At 37.5% G+C, this 22,127-nt stretch overlaps 1 protein-coding gene across 2 annotated transcripts in view; it reads right to left on the bottom strand.

Annotated features, from left to right (window-relative positions):
• Positions 1-1,476: 1,476 nt before the first annotated feature.
• Positions 1,477-22,127, bottom strand: part of LOC126272535 (E3 ubiquitin-protein ligase MARCHF2-like) — a 44,049-nt gene continuing 23,398 nt past the window's right edge. For both annotated transcript variants that reach the window (XM_049975450.1, XM_049975449.1), the window contains 3 exons: positions 19,866-20,029; positions 18,946-19,160; positions 1,477-2,402 (listed from right to left, as the gene is read on the bottom strand). In XM_049975450.1, the coding sequence (XP_049831407.1) occupies positions 2,240-2,402; positions 18,946-19,160; positions 19,866-20,029 (542 nt within the window). In that variant the 3' untranslated portion in view covers positions 1,477-2,239. The remainder of the gene's footprint in view (positions 2,403-18,945; positions 19,161-19,865; positions 20,030-22,127) is intronic.

Below are 22,127 nucleotides of genomic sequence, written 5' to 3'. Positions count from 1 at the left end.
ACAGAACACAGCTTTTCTCTTTCTTTTTAACATATCAGCATCAGCAGGAAGAAAGTAACCATTACTTAAAAGAACATTGGTTTCTTCCAACTATACCTTGAAATTAATTAATTGCTAACTGTCATGTTTAAAATCATTGTGAAGTGTTTCTGAAGTACACCTATTTTATGAAACTGCAGACTAAATTTGAAACCACTACGATATTATGAAGTTAAACTCCACTCATAACCATGGCGAAGGTGTAAGTGCATATAAAAATGTGAAATTATTTTATCAGTGGAGAATATGAGGCTGGCTGTTTGTAAAAACATACAAATCATGACAAAGACTTTCTTTTTGCAGAGTTTTGCTGGACAATTTGCATGGCAAGATTAAGCAGAAATGGGAAAGATTGGTGGGCATAAAATGCTGTTGCAGCAGTGCCTGTTGACACACTTGATGTTGCAATGCCAAAAATGGCAAATTTCAGGAGTCAAAATACCTACTTGTATGTAGTACCCTCCAGAAAAGTCCCCGTATACCTGTTCTATTCCACAACTTTAAAAAGGTGTAGAGAAATGAAGTTTTGTAATTAAGAGTTTATCTGAGTTGCAAGTGTAATGGGCAACTGCCTGCTGCTTCGCTCACACAGACTACTGACTGCAGAGCCTTTTTTGTTTTTATTTAATCAACTTTTTACATTGGTCACAAATTACAACACCTAGTCATGATAATTAAGGCCATATAAGCTTGGCTTTTCTGGATGTAATTCTGACAAAAGCGATTCTGGTAGCTGGAGTCCAAAAATTTTGTTAATTGTACCTTTTGCATTCTTGTGGAGATATTTCCTTAGCAACCCTTCATCCCGTAACAAATATTTCTTCATATCTAACCAAGACGTAAAAAGTCAATTTTCATAATTTTATCTTTAAAAAAATCTTAATGTAACAAAATATTTTCTTAAAAATTTTCATCCCCTGTTGCACTCCCTTAGGGGTTGACTTTCAAGGAACATTTATTCTTTTAATTTCTAACCAAATACCAATCGTCAGATGTAGCCTTAAAAATCTTTATAAGTATTTTAGTGATTATTTTCGAAGAAAACTGTCACCCTCTATTTTACCACATTAGTGCTTTAATTTCCAAAAATGCTGAAACTTTTTTATTTCATAATCAAGAAACCGAATACCAGTTTTCGTAGTTCTAGCTTCAAAATTCCCTTAATAGTGACACTTTCAAAAAGCCTTTCATCCCCTATTTCATTCCCTTAGGAGTGGAATTTTGGACAATCCCTTTGCAAATGATGCCTACAGTATAAGAGCCACACCCTCTCCAAAACTTCCTGTTCCTATCCTTAGCAATTTTGGGCTGGATGATGAATTAGTCAGGACATTGCCTCGTATACAGAGATGTAATAGTGAACTACAAAAACATGCACTGACAGTCTCACAGAATGCAGGTTTGAAGCTGATACACAACAAAAAAATATACAACATAGTTCATAAAATCACTATTCTTTCAAAGATATACAAAAAAAATTAGTGTACATTTATCACAACATGATGAAACACTATAAATAATGTTGGTGAATATTATTACAGTATTTGCATGCAATACTGTTACACTTCTTTGTGCTCTTATCGAAACTGAAAATTCCTGGCTGTTCATACTGTTAGTACTTTTTAGAGAAGGTAAGAGACATTTGTAACATTTTGTACTTCAACATTGGTAATAATACTTACATAGGACAAGAATGGTAAATCTGTACTGTTAAAAAGGCACTTAAAATTACTGATTAAAAAGTTAAAGAAATAGAGTTAAAATAGTTGTTTACACCTTCTAAAGCTGTCATTAATACTGGTCATTTCACTTACATTAATCAGTCTAAAAACTGACATCACCTATAATAATGCACAACTGTTATCTGCTGTTGTTTATACCAACAGCCAAGGCACTTCATAAAATATAACATGTATATTAATATATAAAATTGTTAACCGTGTAACACAAGGCACTGAATATTAGAAGAACTGGAGCTCAATTTAACAATACGCAATGGCTGCCTTAGGAGCTCTTACATCTCTTGGATCCCTTATGTCATTATTTGAAGCAATCTGCCACCCTCCAACAAAATTGGTGACAGTGGAATGCTTCAAAACAGACAACTAGTGTTACATTAGTAACTTCCATATAAATAATTAAAAATATACATATTTAAAAATATCTAGCAGCAGCAAATAAACAACATTACAAAAGAGCATCATACGAAGACACTCATTTCGATATCTTCTTGATGAGTAGTGTTTCTGTTTGCTGGTGCATGTTGCTTTTCAATACATTCACTGAGAGTTTTCTTTCCAGTTAACAAAACGTGAACTGTTTGATACTTCCTCTGCCATTCCTTCAGCAGCTTCCAATGATACCTGGAAATCAAAAGCAATACTGACGTCAGGATTCCCTTAATAATTCCTAATTATGGTACAAAAAATGTGAACATTTCATTATTACTTCTGTGCATTTAAATACATTTATCTAACTACATAGATTTTGAAATGAATATACATAGAGTTTACTATATGCCTTTTGTGTCCTATATGCAGAATAGTGTAATGGAATGTGAATATGTGCGCACACACGCACACGCACACGTCCCATTTTTTATTACATATTCGTGCAGTACGTAAAGAAATATGAATGTTTTAGTTGGACCACTTTTGTTGCTTTGCGATAGATGGCACTGTAATAGTCACAAACGTGTAAGTATGTGGTATCACTTAACATTCCGCCAGTGCGGACGGTATTTGCTTCATGATACATTACCTGTGTTAAGGGGACCCAGAACGTCCTATACCTCCAATGTTAAATGTAAGGAACATTTTCTTATAAACTATTAACACAGTCTAATATTACATATATTTAATACCATGTACCATATGGATTTTAATTTACTGGTGTTTTTTGGGAAGATATTAATTATTTTGTTACTGAAAATAATTGACATTTTTTGGCATAGTATCTTTGAAATAAAATATTATCAGTTATGTATCACAAAAAGGCTATGATACAAGGTGTATTTTGGCACTGTTCACATTCGTTGAAAATTTTAAGTCTTTATCTCTAATAGTTTAGCAGAAAATGTTCCTTATATGGCAAAAAAGTGAACTGGTGGAAAAAGAGTTTCAAAGTTTCACTAACATTTTAGTGGAGTCCAGCACCATAAGAGGGGTTTTCACTGTCACTTGACATCTCCCCATCTAGCCTTCTTTTCACACCTTTCATTCTTCATCTGGCTTGCCTTTCTCATTCCTTTTCTTTCCTTTCAGCATCCCGTTTCCTCTCATTGTTTATCAACATCATTGTACTCACCATGTACTTTCCGGGCATCATATCCAACTTCTGCAGCACATTGCACTTTATAATCTTACCTTTGTTGTACACAGCAATGGCATCATATACTCCAAAATGAAGAGTATGAATTTCCACTAACACGTTTTTGGGATTACGGTCCAAATTACATTATTCACACTCCATGGAGACATTTCTTCAAAACCTCAGTTGCAGAAAGATCTCTGAAAATCGGTTTTATAGCCTTCGTGACAGTTTCTGGTAGACTGTGATGATGCTTGTGTACAGGGTGTTACAAAAAGGTACGGCCAACCTTTCAGGAAACATTCCTCACACACAAGGAAAGAAAATGTTATATGGACATGTGTCCGGAAACGCTTACTTTCCATGTTAGAGCTCATTTTATTACTTCTCTTCAAATCACATTAATTATGGAATGGAAACACACAGCAACAGAACGTACCAGCGTGACTTCAAACAAGTTGTTACAGGAAATGTTCAAAATGTGCTCCGTTAGTGAGGAAACACAGCCGTCCACAATATGAGCACGAAGAGTCTCTACATTTGGTACCGCTGTTGCGTAAACAAGAGCTTTCAAATGCCCCCATAAATGAAAGTCAAGAGGGTTGAGGTCAGGAGAGCGTGTAGGCCATGAAATTGGTACACCTCTACCAATCCATCGGTCACCGAATCTGTTGTTAAGAAGCGTACAAACACTTTGACTGAAATGTGCAGGAGCTCCATCGTGCATGAACCACATGTGTCGCACTCTTAGAGGCACATGTTCTAGCAGCACAGGTAGAGTATCATGTATGAAATCATGATAACGTGCTCCATATAACGTGTTTCATTGAGCGTAGGTTGAAGAACATGGGGCCCACTCAAGACATTACCAACAATGCCTGCCCAAATGTTCACAGAAAATCTGTGTTGATGACGTGATTGCACAATTGCGTGCAGATTCTCATCAGCCCACACATGTTGATTGTGAAAATTTACAATTTGATCATGTAACTGACGAAACTAAAATGAGCTCTAACATGGAAATTAAGCATTTCCGGACACATGTCTGCATAACATCTTTTCTTTATTTGTGTGTCAGGACTGTTTCCTGAAAGTTTGGCCATACCTTTTTGTAACACCCTGTATATGTTCAGATCCCTGATATTTGTTGTACTTGCACCAGGAATTGGGTCCCTGTGGGCATAGTCCATGTAGTGGTTCCTCGTCAGTCGATAAGGTGTGGTAGTAAAGTGCCATTACAGCCTTTCCATTGCATCAACACTGAGTATTTTGTCTTATTGCCAGTCCATAGTCTCTCTGCAATCTGTTGATTACCTCGTCTGTCAATCTCTTAGCTCCACCCAAAGGTTTTCCATCACTGGGTACTTGGCCTTTCATTGTGGTCTTCAGTCGACACAGCCTTGTTCCCATACATTTCTGAACGTGACCTATGTGCACTCCTGTTTAGTGATGGTAACGTTATTTCCATAAAATTTCAGCTCAGATACAGAGCAAAAGACTTCGAATCACCATCATCCAGGAACTGTAAGTATCGGGCCTTTTAACACAGAAGAGAGCGACTGAAAATGTCGCTCACACCAGAAACTTCCATGGCCCCACTAGACCCACTGTAATTCCTTCGACAGTTTTCTACATGCTCATCCTTCACTCTTTTAGGATACCTACAGTGGTTGGATTTAATTACAACTTCTATAACTTTTGTAGTATCAGCACTTGTTGCCGTTATTACCCCATCATGTGAAGTGCGCCCGCACTTCTGCCATGTACCATCTAGTGCAGCAGTCAGGTCCCGAGGATTCTGAGCATCTGGAATTTCTTCATTCACCGCCACAGCCTCCTCCGCTGCTTCTTTCATGCATTCTTGGGCAATATCTTCAACACAGGATCCAAAAACCGAGTTATATTTTGAGAATTTCGTTGTTGGTGGTGGTGGTAGATTCATTACTCCACAAAACATTTGGCCAGCAGAGTATCCCTTACTGACTGACCTTAGAGCATAAACACATGTAATATTTACACCATAGTACTTGCTTTTCTCACTATCAGTTTCACCTTGGCCAATTTTGACATATTCTGAGTTCCAAAATGAAACACTGTAGTGACAACTAGTACAATGGAGACAGATTTCTACTGCAAGTCCTATGTGTCGCTTGGCATTTACTGACATGCTCAACTTGCAACATTCCTTACACAGTACTGAACTCTCGGTCAACTTTGAGAGCAATGAAATGTTAATTATTTTGTTCACATTATCCTCACTACACTTCTCCAATAAACTGCAGTATTTTTCAGTTGATCCATGCAACTTCTTGCTTGTGTTAGAGACAGGAGTAGATTTCACTTCATGAATAACCTCACTATTCTCAGAATCATTTCCCAAGGTCAGAGGAATTGTCACAGTTCCACTAGTTTACCTCGGAGGAGGCTTTTTCCTCTTGTAAACTCTGTTACTAAATCGAGGCATATGTGATAAGTTCCAGTTACACAATAGAAATACAACACAAATCGTGCAGCAACCACCAAATGCTCAATGTAAACAACAGTAACCAAAGACTACAATACGCAGACAAAACAATTGCCTATCAAATCGTGTTGCCAACATAATATAAAGTCTTTGGAAAGATCGGATGTTTTGGCAAACGATGTTTTCAATGAACATATATCCATGGAAATTCAATGTTGCGACATGTCCTCTGCAGCACATTATTGAAAATAATATTTTCAATACTTGGAGTTGAGCTACAGGTAAGATTAATATGTCATTTTAAAGAGGAAGATCTGTAGTATTTTATTTCACAATAAACTGAAAACCCCAAATTTCATCATTCTTAGGTTCCAGGTTCCCTTAAAATGGAATGTTTACCAATTGCGAAAAAGGTCGATATTGTGTTGATGTATGGCTATTGTGATCAAAATGCCCAACGGGCGTGTGATATGTATGCTGCTCGGTATCCTGGACAACATCATCCAAGTGTCCAGACCGTTTGCCGGATAGCTACGTTATTTAAGGAAACAGGAAGTGTTCAGCCACAAGTGAAATCATCAACCACAACCTGCAACAAATAATGATGCCCAAGTAGGTGTTTTAGCTGCTGTCGCGGCTAATCCGCATTTCCAGACAAATTGCATGGGAATCGCGAATCTCAAAAACATCCTTGTTGAGAATGCTACATCAACATTGATTGCACCCGTACCATATTTCTGTGCACGAGGAATTGCATGGCGACGACTTTGGACATAATGTCTAGTTCTGCCACTGGGCACAAGAGAAATTACGAGATGACAGATTTTTTTGCATGCGTTCTATTTAGCGACGAAGCATCATTCACCAGCAGTGGTAACGTAAACCTGCATAATAAGCACTATTGGGCAATGGAAAATCCACAATAGCTGCAACAAGTGGAACATCAGCGACCATGGTGGGTTAATGTATGGTGCAGCATTATAGGAGAAAGGATAATTGTTCCCCCATTCTATCCATGGCAATCTAAATGGTGCAATGTATGCTGATTTCCTGCATAATATTCTACTCATGTTACTACAAGATGTTTCACTGCATGACAGAATGGCTATGTACTTCCAACATGACTGATGTCCGGCACATAGCTCGTGTGCAGTTGAAGTGGTATTGAGAAGCATATTTCATGACAGGTGGATTGGTTGTCTAAGCACTATACCATGACCCTCACGTTCACCAGATCTGACGTCCCTAGATGTCTTTCTGTGGAGAAAGTTGAAGGATATTTGCTATTGTGGTCCACCAAGAACACCTGACAACATGTGTCAGAGCACTGTCAACGGAAGTGCTAACATTACGGAAGGCGAACCACTCGCTGTTGAGAGGAATGTCGTTACACATATTGCCAAACGCATTGAGGTTGACGGACATCATTTTGAGCATTTATTGCATTAATGTGGTATTTACAGGTAATCACACTGTAACACCATGTGTTCACAGAAATGATAAGTTCACAAACGTACAAGTATCACATTGGAACAACCAAAATACAATGTTCGAACGTACATACATTCTGTATTTTAATTTAAAAACCTACCCGTTACCAACTGTTTGTCTAAAATTGTGAGCCATATGTTTGTGACTATTACAGCGCCATCCATCACAAAACGAAAAAAGTGGTCCAAATATAACATTCATATTTCTTTATGTACTACATGAATATGTAATAAAAATGGGTGTTCCTATTTTTAAAAAACCCGGGTTACATCCGTTTGATGTATGGCAGCATCATCTAGTGGGCCAACCACAGCGCCATCTGGTTTCCCCCTTGAAGCTAGACGAGTTTCGTTCTTTGTAGTTTTTTCGTTTGACGCTTATTTCGTGAGATATTTGGTCTGGTCACGATCAATGGACCAACTTGTGTGTGTGTGTGTGTGTGTGTGTGTGTGTGTGTGTGTGTGTGTGTGTATATACACACACACACACACACACACACACACACACACGGTAACAGACATGTGTACAAGAGAGTTTTTGCAATTCATTACGTGCTGCATGTCAACGAACCTTCCTTTAACCTGACATAATTATGTTCAGGATTTGGAGATTGTTGGCCTAAACTGGTTGTTGATAAATACACAAACATTACAGTAGCTGAATTTAATTCTTGTAGGGTGGTGGTAGACTATAAGAATGGCAACCCTATCAGAGGTACAGAAGACACCATTGTGAAGTGGAAACAGTAGTATGGAAAGTTTTATTATGGAATTAACAAAAGTGGGCCATCCAAGTAGTTTAGCAACTTAAACCAGAAACTACAATCTTGTGCAGCAAAATAAACACAATTCAACATCTGAAGACCTATAAATCCTCTGGTCTAAGACAGTATGTCTGAGGAGAAGATTGAAGAAATGCGGCAGGAAGGTGGTGGTGGTGTGCTGCATTCATCGTGTACATGAATATGGGAAAATAGGAAGTGGCCACAGTACTTTAAGTCTCTTCACCCTGTTATACAAGCAAGGTGAAATGAGGCACTGCTCCACTATCTAACTATTGCTCCCACAACCCATACAAGTAAAATTTTGCTCTGACTCTTGAACCAGCATTTGAAGTGATACATTCAATATCATACCCTCAGGGCGTCCAGGTTTCGTAGCAGGAAAAGGAACTCTTGCACAGATTCTCAAAATATGAAAAATGAAAAACTGCAAGAATTCTGAGATCCCATCTTCCATCTGCTTCCTTGAATATAGGAAAGCCTTTGACTGTTATCGGGGAAAAGTTGTAGCAGGTGCTTGCAGAGTGTGTGTCTCATCACATCTGACAGCACTGATCGGAAGTCTGCGCAATAATCACTTAACAGCTGTGGAACCAAGTCCTGGCAAGTCTGATTTCTTTGGTGTATCAAAAGTTGTCAGAGAGGGTTGTGTTCTGTTCCCACAAACTGTACAACATCTATGGAGAACATGTCATTAAGAATGATCTTGCTGGTTCAACTAAAGTCATCTCAATCTGTGGTAAAATTTAACAACCTCCAATTTGCTGATGACACCACACTTTTAGCCAGCAGCAAACATGAACTTTCTGTGCTACTAACAAAAGCAAATGACAGTCTATCACATGGCTTAGTCATCAATCTCAGTAAATCCAGGCTCATGATGACTGGCTGACAAATGCACAGGTTCCAACTCACAGGCCGATTGAAGGAACAAGAAATCTTGCATTCTGTCATCTTCCTTTCGATCAACAATCTGAGACATGAGAAGCTATGAAGATGGGTCATGCTACATTCAGTGGCTATGAAGAAACTCACCAAGACCTAGCAAAGCAGAGTGATAACTGACACCACAAATATGCAGCTTGTTGAAATGACTGTTTTCTGCCTTCTTTAATGGTTGCAAAACATTGACCCTTAAGGCCTGAGACAAGTAGCATACTAGTGCATTTCTGCATTTCAGCTTTGGTGCTGGTGCATGAAGTTGCACATAAAATGGAATGAATGAAGGCTAAATTGTACATTATTCAACAACTCAATATCTCTAGCAATTTTCTCTTCATAACAACAAAATTCTCCAGTTCTCTGGCCATACTGTGATATAAGATGGAGAAAACTCTTTAAAATAGTCTTGGAAGAGGACATCGAGGACAAGCGACCAAAGGGAAGACCAGTAAGCAGGTGGTTGGATCAAATCAAGATCTTCTGTCTACTTCTTTAGAAGGCTCTAGGTTCATGGCGGTCACAACAATCGGCACTGAGCACAAAGACTCGTGACGACAGCAGCTTTTAGTGGTTCCGCGATGTCATTCTTGCAGTGTTAGTTTAGTGGCAGCTTGCATTTAGATATGTTTTTTAACAAGATGGAGATGACTATAAACCATACTGTGTGAGTAATAAAACCCATGAAATAATCATGGAATTTACTAAAATGTGAACCACTAATATTAATGTAGAACACTAAATCAAATATATTGCATGCATCTTTTCCGAATCAAGATCCATTCACTTGAAAATTAACACTTTGTGTACCAGTGATTTTTGCCTGAAACCGCCAGTTTATTAATTTTGTTTTGAAGTATCAGTGTCTTTAGCATGAAACGACAACTGCTGCTGTTGCAAGACAAATACATCTAAAGGTACACCGAAATACTTTTAGGAATGTTATGCATTGTAGCACTCACTCACAGCATTCAAACCAACTGTCAGCGCAGTAACTGTGCTACACAATTATAGGAGATTGTGGCATGTTTGACTTTTTATAGTGGCCATACTGAGATCACCGACAGTGATATGTAAGTATATATAAAGTTATTGCAACATAAATCTGAGTATGACTACTGTTTTTACGAGTTGCTTTGAAATGAAACCACTGGAGCAGTATACAACTGTAAGGGGGTTGTTTGTGTTGTGCCCAGGATGATGATTACACAAATGTAATGTCAGGATTTGTAAGGCGGTAGGTCTTTCAGGTACGGCAATACGCAAGCACAAGAAGTAAGTTTAAACAGTTTTATCGACAAAGGCAGGTTATAAAACACACACCCTACATGCACCCATCATCAGTGGGTCTGACACCCTAATTATGGTCGTATCGAAAGGCTCCATGGAGATCTAAGAAGAGAGAGAGATATTCACACCCAAGGCCACGCTAGTTAATACCGCGCACGTCGGCCAGTGGCATACTCTGTGTCACCTCGCACTGCGGCTAGATACTAGTGTATTGACCAAGCAAATTGTCTGCATTCCAGACAGGTTGGCTGGTGAGCACTCCTTACGTACCGTACAGCTGTGTGCAACCCGTAGACCCTTACACAACATTTATTAAATTTTATGCCCATTTTTTCTTGTTATTAAGACTTAAAAAAACTTAAGAATTATGAGTTTATAGAAATTTCGAGATGGGGAGTGTGTCCATGGAAAATATGAATATGCTTTCAAATATAACATGACATGTTCATGGTTGAAAACTATACATTCCAGTGGTTCCAGACTAAAACCAACTCCTTAAAATTAGTTTACTTTTTGCAAATTTCTTCTTATAATCATTGCTTATTATTATGATAATATTTAATGTCATGAAAAATTTTGAAATTATATTGTCTTTCATATTGTTGGGACACAGAGTTAATTCAGCATGAAAGGAAAAGATTACACAAAAACACTGTCACATATGTTAGTAATGAAAGCAGGTGTCCCTTTATTTGGCTAAAAATGAAGTAATAATGCGATGATTATATACACTTATGTTTGTGGAATGGGACCCTGCTATCATTTTAAGTATGCCATGTGGGCTTCATGTGGTTCGATTTATCTATATTGGGCTGTCTCATCAGCAACAAGAACCACATCCATTCATGAAACAGGTTCATCACTGCCACCTGAGTTGTCTGTAGGATACTTACAAAGACTATATTATTAGATGTATAGTTTGTGAGTTTTGGGTCAGGGCCCAATGTTTTCAGTGTCACACAAAGGCTCATTCTTAATGTATTTGAAACAGATGTGTGTAATTATGTTTGTACTATGACTGCAGCGAAATATATATAGGGTAATTTTAAAATAACTGGGAAATTTAAGAACTTTCCAACTCACAGCTGTGTGTTTTTTATATTTTGCATCACACACTTTGAGACCATAATGAACTTTGGTGAGTATGGTACTCTTTCATACTTCACTTTGTCCACTTAGACCAGAAAATTATACTAAGAAATGATCCTATTTTAGAAAATAAGCGGACACTGTGGGTCTAGTTTCTGCAAATGCAGTTCGCAATGTCTGACTGCGACAAATATTGCAGCAGTGCTGGCACACAAGTCCATCTTCTATAAAACAAGACCAAATATTGTTCTCAATAGGCTTTTTGTAAAGTTCTTGAAGTCTGAAATTACTCTGGTAGAAATTGTTAGTTTCTTTTGCCAGGATTGCCTCCTACTTTCGGCATTAATTTTACAAATGTTCTACAGAAAATTTACCCGAGAAAACTGTAAAATTGTGATATAGGTCTAGGTTACGACGTATCCTAAAAGCTTATATCATCAGAACTGACCCACCAGTAACTCAGGACCTTTACATTTGTCAAATTTTAACTTACTACACCTAGCATCTTCGACTGATAATGTGTCTTATTGACTTTTATTGATATAATATGTCACGATTGAACAGTCTACGGGTGTGCTGCTGGTCGATCATATCCAACAGGCACAATATTTTGGGAAACAGACGTATCACCATCATCATGTGCAATGATGAACTGAGCTGCTGAGGGCACATGGCCAGCTTATATCCCCTCTTCCACTGCAAGCCGTTCCCTCCACAATCCACACCCGAGGGTACAAGTCAGCAATCACAGAGAAATTTGCAGTGGCATCTGTGGTAGTGCTGCTGCTTCTTCAGGACGCAATACAGTGCAGGTCATAAATGTCTGTGCCATTACTTAAAATGGTCAGTTACCAAATGAAATTAAAGTTCATTTTTAGCTCTCCCTGTACTCTAGTCGATTAGGCTCAGAGCATTAGGATCACTTTCCCTTTGAGGAGGTTGCTCAAATAGTTGAAAATTAAATTTCTTTCACCATATTACTACAATGAATAAAAAGTAAAGTACAATCTACAGCTTGTGCTGTATCTGCTAAAATATCTGATAATTCAGGTGGCACACATACATTAAAACGTAAATGCTGAAAGGTTTCGGTAATGAAACTGTCCCAGTATTTCTAAGTTTGCACTAAAATTATTGTATGTTCATAGCAAGGCTTGGGAACCACCACAGTCTACTTAAGAAGACGCTCAGCAAACAACAATCTGGAAACTAGTGCAAACAAAGCAACTACATTGACACCACTACAGATGCCGACACAAGCATCTCGGCGACTGCTGACACGTGCCCTTGGGTGAAGACCACAGAGGAAATGGCTTCCAGTGGGAGGGAATATAAGTCCACTATGCACCCTCAGGAGTTCAGTTCATCAGCACACTTTATGATGGCAACTTGTCTGAACACCAAAATATTGTGCATGTTGGACACTGTGGACCGGCAGGACAACTGTTGACTCTTCAAACAACAAATATGCTAGGAGAAACTGAAGACTCATAAGTTAGGCCATGCTTATTGTTCAGTATACTATAAAATTTATGTTAAGATACATTTTTAATTTACTCAGCTGTGATATGTACAGTAAAAGGAAACAGAAACATCTGTCCCAATTCACATACCACCTCTCAAGAACATTCTTATTCCACATCCACTTTTAGTTCTCTTTTCTGTTGTCGAGGAGGGGGAATTGTAATAATATGTAAGGCAAGAAGCTTATGAAAAATTTACACTAGTTGGAGTGTGAAGTTTATGTACAATATTAAGGAAAGGAGAGACTGCTGCTTAGCTTACAGGGGAGATACTGAGTTGCAAGCAGGTAGAATAAAAAGCTTACTTGAATAGCAGTCTTTTTATTCTACCTTCCTGCAACTCAGTATCTCCCCTGTATGCTAAGCAGCAGTCTCTCCTTTCCATAATATTGTACATAAACTTCACTCAGATTAGTAATACACATTGATGGTGGCTATGCGTAGTGCACATGAAGTAAAAGAAAGCATCTACAATCCAAGTGTACAATGAACAATTATAGTTGTACTTGACAGCAAGAAAAGATAACATGAGATACAATGATTGTTATACAGCCCTAAAAATACTGAGCCTCCAACATTGTAGACAATTTATACATGTCTTATTCATTCAGGAACTTCAGTGCTCTGTATATTTGACCAATATAGACAATGACAACATTCAGTAAAACAGAACAGTGTCTTCCATCAAGAGCCAAACACACACACACACACACACACACACACACACACACACACACACACACACACACACACACACACACACTTCATTTTCTCTGGCTGCTGAAGCCGGATTACGAGCTCAGGCACTTTATGGGAGGAGCTACTGAATGGTGGGAGTACAGAGGCGGCTGGGGCGGAGAGAGGGAGGATTAGTTGGGTTGGGGTGGGGGATGGTAAAATGCTGTTTGTGAGAGCATGCAATGATGTGGTAGGGAGAGGGTAGGACAACTAGGTGCAGTGAGGAGGATTGACAGAGGGCTGGTCGGAGTGGGTGGGGGGCAGGTGGAAAAGAGGAGTGATGTAAATAGACTGAGTACATTGGAATAGAAGGCTGTGTAGTGCTGGTATGAGAATAGTGAAGAGATAAGTGATGCTTGTAACCAGGCTGGGGTAGGTGGTGGTTGTGGGGGAATGTATGGGGCAGGTCTTGCATCTATGTCTACTACAGGGATATGAGCCGTAAAGCAAATTGTTTAGCAGTCCTCCTGTTTTGCCTTTCTGCAGTTCAGCATCTCCACTACATTGTGAGTAGCAATCTATCCTTTTCATAACACTGTCATCATTCTAGCCTAGATTTTCCACTGTTTGAAGTCTATGTATGCTGTGTTAACTACCATTTGTTCATGTACCATTAGGTTCACCTTCATTACTCTGACAGTCATTTTCCCCCTACTTATTCAGTAGTAGTCACTGGCAATATTGCATTAGAAACATGTGCAATGTACTTGCTTGATTCTGTACATTTATGATAAGCTTGCACTGGGTGCACACATTAATGAAATGTTTTTCTAATACTGCATTAATTCAGGTGTACAATAAGACATTTTGCATACTGTATGAATGGCTTGATAATCGATCAGACAAGTACTTGCATGTGCTGATCATCATATGGAAATTTAACAAGCATTGCAAAAGGGAAGGAATTTTTTCTGATAATTTTGGTTGATAATAGTAAATTTTAATGTTTATCAGCTCTCAGATGAAGTATGCAGAATTTGATCAATATGTGATTATATTCATTACTGGTTGGTTTTCTGACTACAACCGATGTAACATACTGATGTATTAAAATCAGATTGTTGGTACTATTGCTTATGTGTGTATGGTGGATTTTTCTTTTGAAATTGCAACCTTAATAGAAGTATCAGCTGTACAATTAGCTTACCCGAAGTTTGGGAGTTGTGAATATTCGGGTAATTCAATTCAGGCAACTTACTTTATGCTCTTTTGAGTAACTGTTTGTTGCATTCAATTGAGTTTTAATTTGGTCAATTTCTTTGCTGCTGGGTCAGTATGTTTTAAGAGCAGTTAAATGATCTCATGCTACTGCTGGTTTGAATAATTATCATGATTCAGCACAATTTGTTCTGATGGGATGTTTTAAGATGAAAGCCAATTGTTCTATGTAACTCTCAATTTTAATTTGCTGATCTGTGAAATCCTTTAAATAAATCTGTTTTATCTAATGCATCTGTCAATCAATCACGTCCACTCTTTCCTAATCTATGGATCCCAATACACCACCAATTATCAATTATGTTGATTGTTTAAGTACATAGGAAGGAGAAGTCTAACAAAAGATGAGATGGGAAACAGCATATAACTAGATGAACAGTTTTGATACTACTACTATTAAGCAAATGATGAGAAAGACCTGCCACTTTAAGAAGCAGGAATGGTGAAAACATTTCTGAGTATTCCATATATCAGGGTGTTTCTTTAAAATATGGTTCGACAAGATTGAATCAGAACATTAGATGCAAACCAATCTTCAAACATCACACCAGAAAGCTGCTTATGTTGCGCTGATGAAATTCATAATGAAAGGTCACAAACAATCAGAAATACAAAAGGGAGGAGTTGATATATGTGGCTATGTTCCATTTTGTGCTGTTTTTCTCTTTTTTATGTAAGCATCAACTTTTGTAGCACAATTTTTGTGACGTGACATTATTGTTTCGTGTTACTTATGATTTCCAGGACTGTTTGCCCATGCATGTGGCCCGTTAGTTTTCCTGCTCCAATTGGCCAATTTCCAATAATCTTTCACCTACATTTGATGCAACACATCACTTACACTTTCCATTTTGTTGTCAACATGTGTTTTTGATGTGTAGTGTTGCCAACTGTGTGTGTTTATCAGCCATCTTTTGTTGTTGTTGTTGTTTATGGTTTGATATTTTTCATTTTTTTTTCATTGTGTGTGTGTGTGTGTGTGTGTGTGTGTGTGTGTGTGTGTGTGTGTGAGAGAGAGAGAGAGAGAGAGAGAGAGAGAGAGAGAGAGAGAGAGAGAGAGAGAGAGAAAGTTTCATTAATTATTTATTCTGGTTACATTTTGGATCTCTGTTATTGTTTTGGTAGCTAGCATTATCAGAGTTTATATGGATTTGGTCACTGAGTGCCTTTCCCATTGCAGTGGTTCTTTGATGTGAAAGTTTTGTTGCAGTGTCAGGAGCTTTTTGTTGTGATTATTCACTTTGATAGCTGCCATTTCACATTTCATGTTGGATGGTTTGTATCCATGTTTTATCAGGTGTTCAGCGAAGGTAGAAGGCTATCTTCATATTTTTATCTTCTTATATGTTCTTTATATCTAGTTTTGAAGTTCCTGCTTATCAACAGATATAGTGATTTACCTTCGAGCACTCTAGCTGGTATATAGCTGCTCGTTGGTATTTATCTGGTTTGTCTGTTGTAAATGTGATTGGACTGTGTTTCTTGTTCTGTAAGCTATGTGTAAAACCCTGTTTCTTTAATCTATTTGCTATATTGTGTGTTGCTTTGTGTTTGTATTTAAGAGTGTTCCATTTTTTTCTGTTACTCATGTCATGAGTGTTGCTGTTTTGTATTCCTATTGGGCTGTAGTGTGTGTGGGGTCCTTTGGTGTTTGTGTTCTCTACTTGTTTTCATTTTTCTTTATTTGCATTTTAATTTTTTGGTCGAGTTTTTGTAATATATGGATGTTTTAACCATTGTTTGAGGCTATGAGTTGTATTGTTTGTAATTCTTTTTTGTATTTTTCTTTGCTGAGTGGGATGTTATTTAGTCTGTGTAACGCACAAAAAGCTATAGTATGTATAGTTTTTGTAACAGTCCGGAACTATCAGTTTCTTAGGTCACTGTCACAAATTTCTGACAAATTATTTATAAAAGAATGAAAAACTGGTAGAAACCAACCTAAGGGAATAGCTGTCTGGGTTCTGGAGAAATGTAGGAAGATGCAAGGCAAGCAATTACCATAGGAAGTTTACAAACCCATGATTAAGCAGTTGACGATTTAGAAAAAGCCTGGACTACATGCATTGAAATTTTGAAGGTGTTAAGAGGCAAAATACTGGGAGGAAAAGGTTGTTAATAACTCTTACAGAAATCAGTCTGCAAGTTGTTAAAGGTAAGCAGTAGTAGAGAAGGGAGTGAGACAGGGTTGAAGCCTATCCCTGATGTCATTCAATCTGTGAATTGAGCAAGCTGTGAAGGAAACAGAGGAGAGCTTTGGAAAGAAAAAGTTCTGGGAGAAGATATAAAAACTGACATTTGTTGACAACAATGTAATTCTGGCAGACACAAAAAAGGATTGGAAGAGCAGTTGAACACAATGAATAGTGTAACATATCAGCTCAACATCAACAAAGGTTAAACAGCTGAACATAATTAGTCTCCATCAGGTGTCACCGAGTGAATTAGATTAGGAAGTGAGACACTAACAGAAATAAATAAGGTTTGTTATTTGGGCACCAAAATTCTGAAAGTGGCCAAAGTAGATAGTATGTGAAATGAAGGCTGGCTACAGGAAGGAATGCATTTATGAAAGTGAGGAATTTATTAACATCTAATATCAATGTAAGTGTTACAACATCTTTTCTGGAGAGTCACTTTGTAAAGAAGTGAAACATGAATAATAAGCAGTTCGGAGAAGAGAACAGAAGCTTTTGAAATGTTGTGCTACAGAAGAAAACCGAAGATCAGATGGGTACAGTGAATAATTAATGAGAAGGTACTGAACTGAATTAGGGAAACAAGAAATTTATGGCTTAACTTGACCAAAAGAAGCGATCAGTTGGCAAGAAACTGAGGCATCAATGAATATAAGCCGAGGGAGACTAACGGATGAATACAATAAGCAGGTTGAAATGAACGTAGGTCACACCAGTTATTCGGAGATGATAAGGCTTGCACATGATTGACTAGAATGGACAGTAGCATCAAACCAGTCTTCTGACTGAGGACAGCAACAAATAAACTAGTTACATACTGGTGCAGAACTCCTGTATGCAAGTGGTCCACTGTTTCAGCCTTGTGTTTACTACATTGGAATATGACTTCTTAAATTCCTTTCAGTATTAATATCTGTTTTGTCATGATTTGACAGACTATTACTAATTTTCTCTCACTGTGCTGTTCCTCTACACGAAAAATTATGAAGATATATGTGACTGAACTACTGCTTCTCTGTAGCCTAATTGGGTATTAGGACCAAATTGGTTTCATTAACATTGTTACCTATGAGGACAAAAAAAAAAAAAACCACAGGATGAACTTTACTTTTGCTGATGAGCCAAGTTTGTCACATTACCTAGAGCAGCAAAAATTCTTTATTTTGCTTTAAGAACAAGTTTTTTGCAGCACTATTTATATATTTACTCTTAGTGATAAAAGTTATGGTTCAAATGTCTCTAAGCACTATGGTACTTAACATCCGAGGTCATTAGTCCCCTAAACTTAGAACTACTTAAATCAATTTAATCTAAGGACATCACACACATCCATGCACGAGGCAGGATTTGAACCTGCGACTGCAGCAGTAGCATGGATCCAGAATGAAATGCCTAGAACTGCTCGGCCACAGCAGCAGGCGATAAAAGTTACATGGTGAGCTCATTTTGGCTTTTTGCCATTATTGGTTCATCATTATTTATTACTTAGATGCACATTCGAACATTCCTGTACAGTTCTCAAGTACTTTAACTGTGCAATGTTTTAAATATCAGTACTTTTGACAAACATGAGATGTGGCATAAATGGCGACTGGCGCCATCTGCCAATAATGCTTTGCATATAAATCCTATTGGATATGACCAATTACAAGAGGTGCAACCATTTCTTCCTTAACATAACTTATGTTCTGAGATATGAATAACGTAATATCATAGTTGAGATTTATCAGCAGGTAATCTGCTTCACTTCTAATTCACCACTGGCATGACATTCAAGAAAAAAGGAAATTAATAGTACAGATAGAATATACAATAATTATATCTACTATAGAAGTCTTGCATCAACTGCCACAAAGCTTCACATACCTTGCTGTCACACCACACCACAGGAGGAATACCATCAGCAGGAAACAACCAACCACAGCAAGACCTACCCCTTCCCATGCTCCATGGCTCATATATATAAAGGCGCCGAAACTGCATATATAGACGGAGGCAAGACTTAATGGCGTAAGTAAAGCAAGACACAGGAGATCCCCCAACACAGTTTTTGCTCCCATTTTGTCATTGCTCTTCAACCACTGGAATAGAAATTTCAGATTTTCTGTAATGTAACCTACACTTATAAATAGTAATACATTAGTGACCAGATGGATACATTTACACTAACACAGTACATCATTAAAGGACACACATCTTAGTTTGACACACTACAAAAAGGGTTTCTGCAAGTGATCTAAGGGATCCTGCCTATTCCACAGCTCACAACATGCCCATGTGAAGTGTATAGTTAGATTATGTTTGTAACATATTCTAAAATCTGCTACCAGATATTCCAAAATCTGGTACCACTTGTTTATTACTCCTGTTCCCAACTCTTGCAATCTGTTGCTGCTGTTTGCACTCCAAAATTTCCTTAACTACAAGTCTACCTGTCTCAATGCAGTTAAAAACTTTAATTTTATACCCTCAGTGGATGCACATTTATTATAGGACAATTTGTATTTATCAGTTTTGTCATCTCTCTCACTTTGATTTCTCCTCTACCCTTTAACTCCAGAATGGGTTCCTTGTTAAAAGTGCCAAAAAACAGAAACTAATTTTTATCTAATTTATTTTTTCTAAAGCTGTTACACCCTTCCCTATCAAAGATTAGAACTTTTAAGCTATCATTCAGATTATGATGGCCTCACATAATGATTACTGAGCATGTAAAACAGTACCTTTTGTTATCTGTGATAAAACTATCACATTCAAAGTACAGAATGACACAAAATATTGCTCACCTGCAAAAATGACCCAGGTTTCCTTACAATTTTGAATTTAAATTGGCATATTTCACATTTATCTGTGTTTGAAGTTGACAGCCATTTTTCAAGGCAACTAATATGAATCAGTCCTAGTGTCCCTAAACAGTCACATGGACAAATTAACATGCCAGTCTTGTCATCTGCAAAATAAAGCAATAAAGGTAATGTTAATTAAGATGTCAAGAACATTTCTCTGATGGTGGATACATAAGGTAACCAAGGTATAACAAAACCAATCTTACAGTCTTGTTTGCACATCACAATTACGTAACTGGCAAGAATATGGTCTTGCTGTAACTTCTGTATGTAACTCATTAACATAGTGATGCTATCTTCACAAAGCTGCCAGCCTTATGTGGAAGAAGAAGACGAAGACGAAGAAGAAGAAGAAGAAGAAAAATCATCAATTCAGGTGAATTAAATAATAACAAATTATGTACAATGCCAACTCCACAAAGAATACAGCACTCATTGAAATTTTATCTGTCGCAGGTCAATAAAGGCAGGCAGGCTCAAGCACGTCTTAAAACTGAGTACTGTCCTGTGTACACATTTCTCCAAAGGAATCAATGAATGACAATACTGTTTACTGGGAAACGCATTTTCACTTTAAGTCACATACATCAACCTAAGAAAAAAAAGGTGTACTCAAGCTCATCTAAGTGATGGGCAGCTAACAGATGGGATGGCTGATAACATATCCATTACTGAAGAGAACAGCTAAGTGATGAGTGAAACTATAGAGTATCACACGTAGGTCAAGATCTGTTTCAACAACTGTATATTGAATCATTGATGACAAATTTTTCAGATAAAGGACAGAGGAAGCTGTGTGTATCAGCTTCTTCTGCAGCTAAATAGTAATAATGCATGAGGTGTTTTCTATAGGTTTTGTTTTACCTCTTAAGGAAATGAAGATGAAATTTTGCAATCTGTTATAGAAGGGGGTGAGATACTGAATGTCTTCCAAGGAACAGCTCAATGACTCTGCACAAACTATCACTGCTGAGGAGGGGGAAAGCTTCTCAATCCACCAAGAAAACAAAGCCAACACTATAATGGAAGCATAAAAAAACAGGACACTATTAAGAAACAAACAGTTACTACTCTCAATATAGCAGAGATGTTGAGTAGCAGATATGCACTTCAGAAAGACTTTCTGAAAGTAAGCTTTCAGCCAACAAGGCCTTCATCAGGAGGAGGGATAAAAAATCCCTGGCTGCTTTGTGTGTGTGTGTGTGTGTGTGTGTGTGTGTGTGTGTGAGAGAGAGAGATTATATATATTATATATATGCCTTGTTGGCTGAAAGCTTATTTTCTGACAGTCTTTTTGTTGTTTGCATCTACAACTCAGCATCTCCACTATATGGTGATGTAGCAACTATTCTTTTCATAATATTGCCATTTCAGACAAAAGTTAATATTATTGGTTTGTTAATGCTTATAGGACTGTTTACGTTACAGCATTACAGGCTTCCTTGAGATCATTAAAAGTGCTCTAATATAGGAAATAAAATAAAAACGAAAATAGAATACTATAGTAAAACTGAGGTTAAAACCTAAAGAGATAGAAAGTTATTTCACAACAGAATATAAAAAATATAGATATCTGAAACACAAAACCAGTGTATGTACGCATTACATCTTCCATCACGAGTTTACACACAACATTTGTGCGCTCAAAAAATTTTGAGATTAGCTGTGCTGCCAGTGCACCATTTACAGCCATTCTCTTTGTCACCTTTCTATGGCTGTCTCTAAAGAATGATATTAATGAACATAACTGGTTGCTCTATTCAGCTGTTTCCACATTAGCCTATTTGGCTGCTACATGTGTAACACTGACATTGTTTTATATTTTCCAGAGGTAACTGCAAAGAATTGCCCTTTGTGCTGCTTCAATTTTTATTTACAAGTTCCAGTTTCAAATTGTCTACCAACCTATTTTCAGAAAGTACTTACTTTTAATGAATGTCTGTAGCATTGCGGGGTCTTGTGTCTGTGGCATGGTAGAAAAAGAAATGCTGAATTTGCTGAGGTATCAAGAAATATTTCCATCGTAAGATCGACTTCGATAACTCATCACATCTGATGCTTAACTTGTTACTTTTTTTTTTTGTCTTGCCAGAGCTACACACCCCTTACAATGCTACTAAAACTTTTATTAAAATGTGTACCATGAGACAATGATTTGAAACCAGACATGATAAATGAAAATTAAGGGATCATAAAAGGCAA

Source organism: Schistocerca gregaria, chromosome 5 (genome assembly GCF_023897955.1).
Source record: "Schistocerca gregaria isolate iqSchGreg1 chromosome 5, iqSchGreg1.2, whole genome shotgun sequence".
Taxonomy (NCBI): Eukaryota; Metazoa; Arthropoda; class Insecta; order Orthoptera; family Acrididae; genus Schistocerca; species Schistocerca gregaria.
Note: the sequence above shows the minus strand (reverse complement) of the source record. Positions and strands in the feature narration are given on the sequence as shown.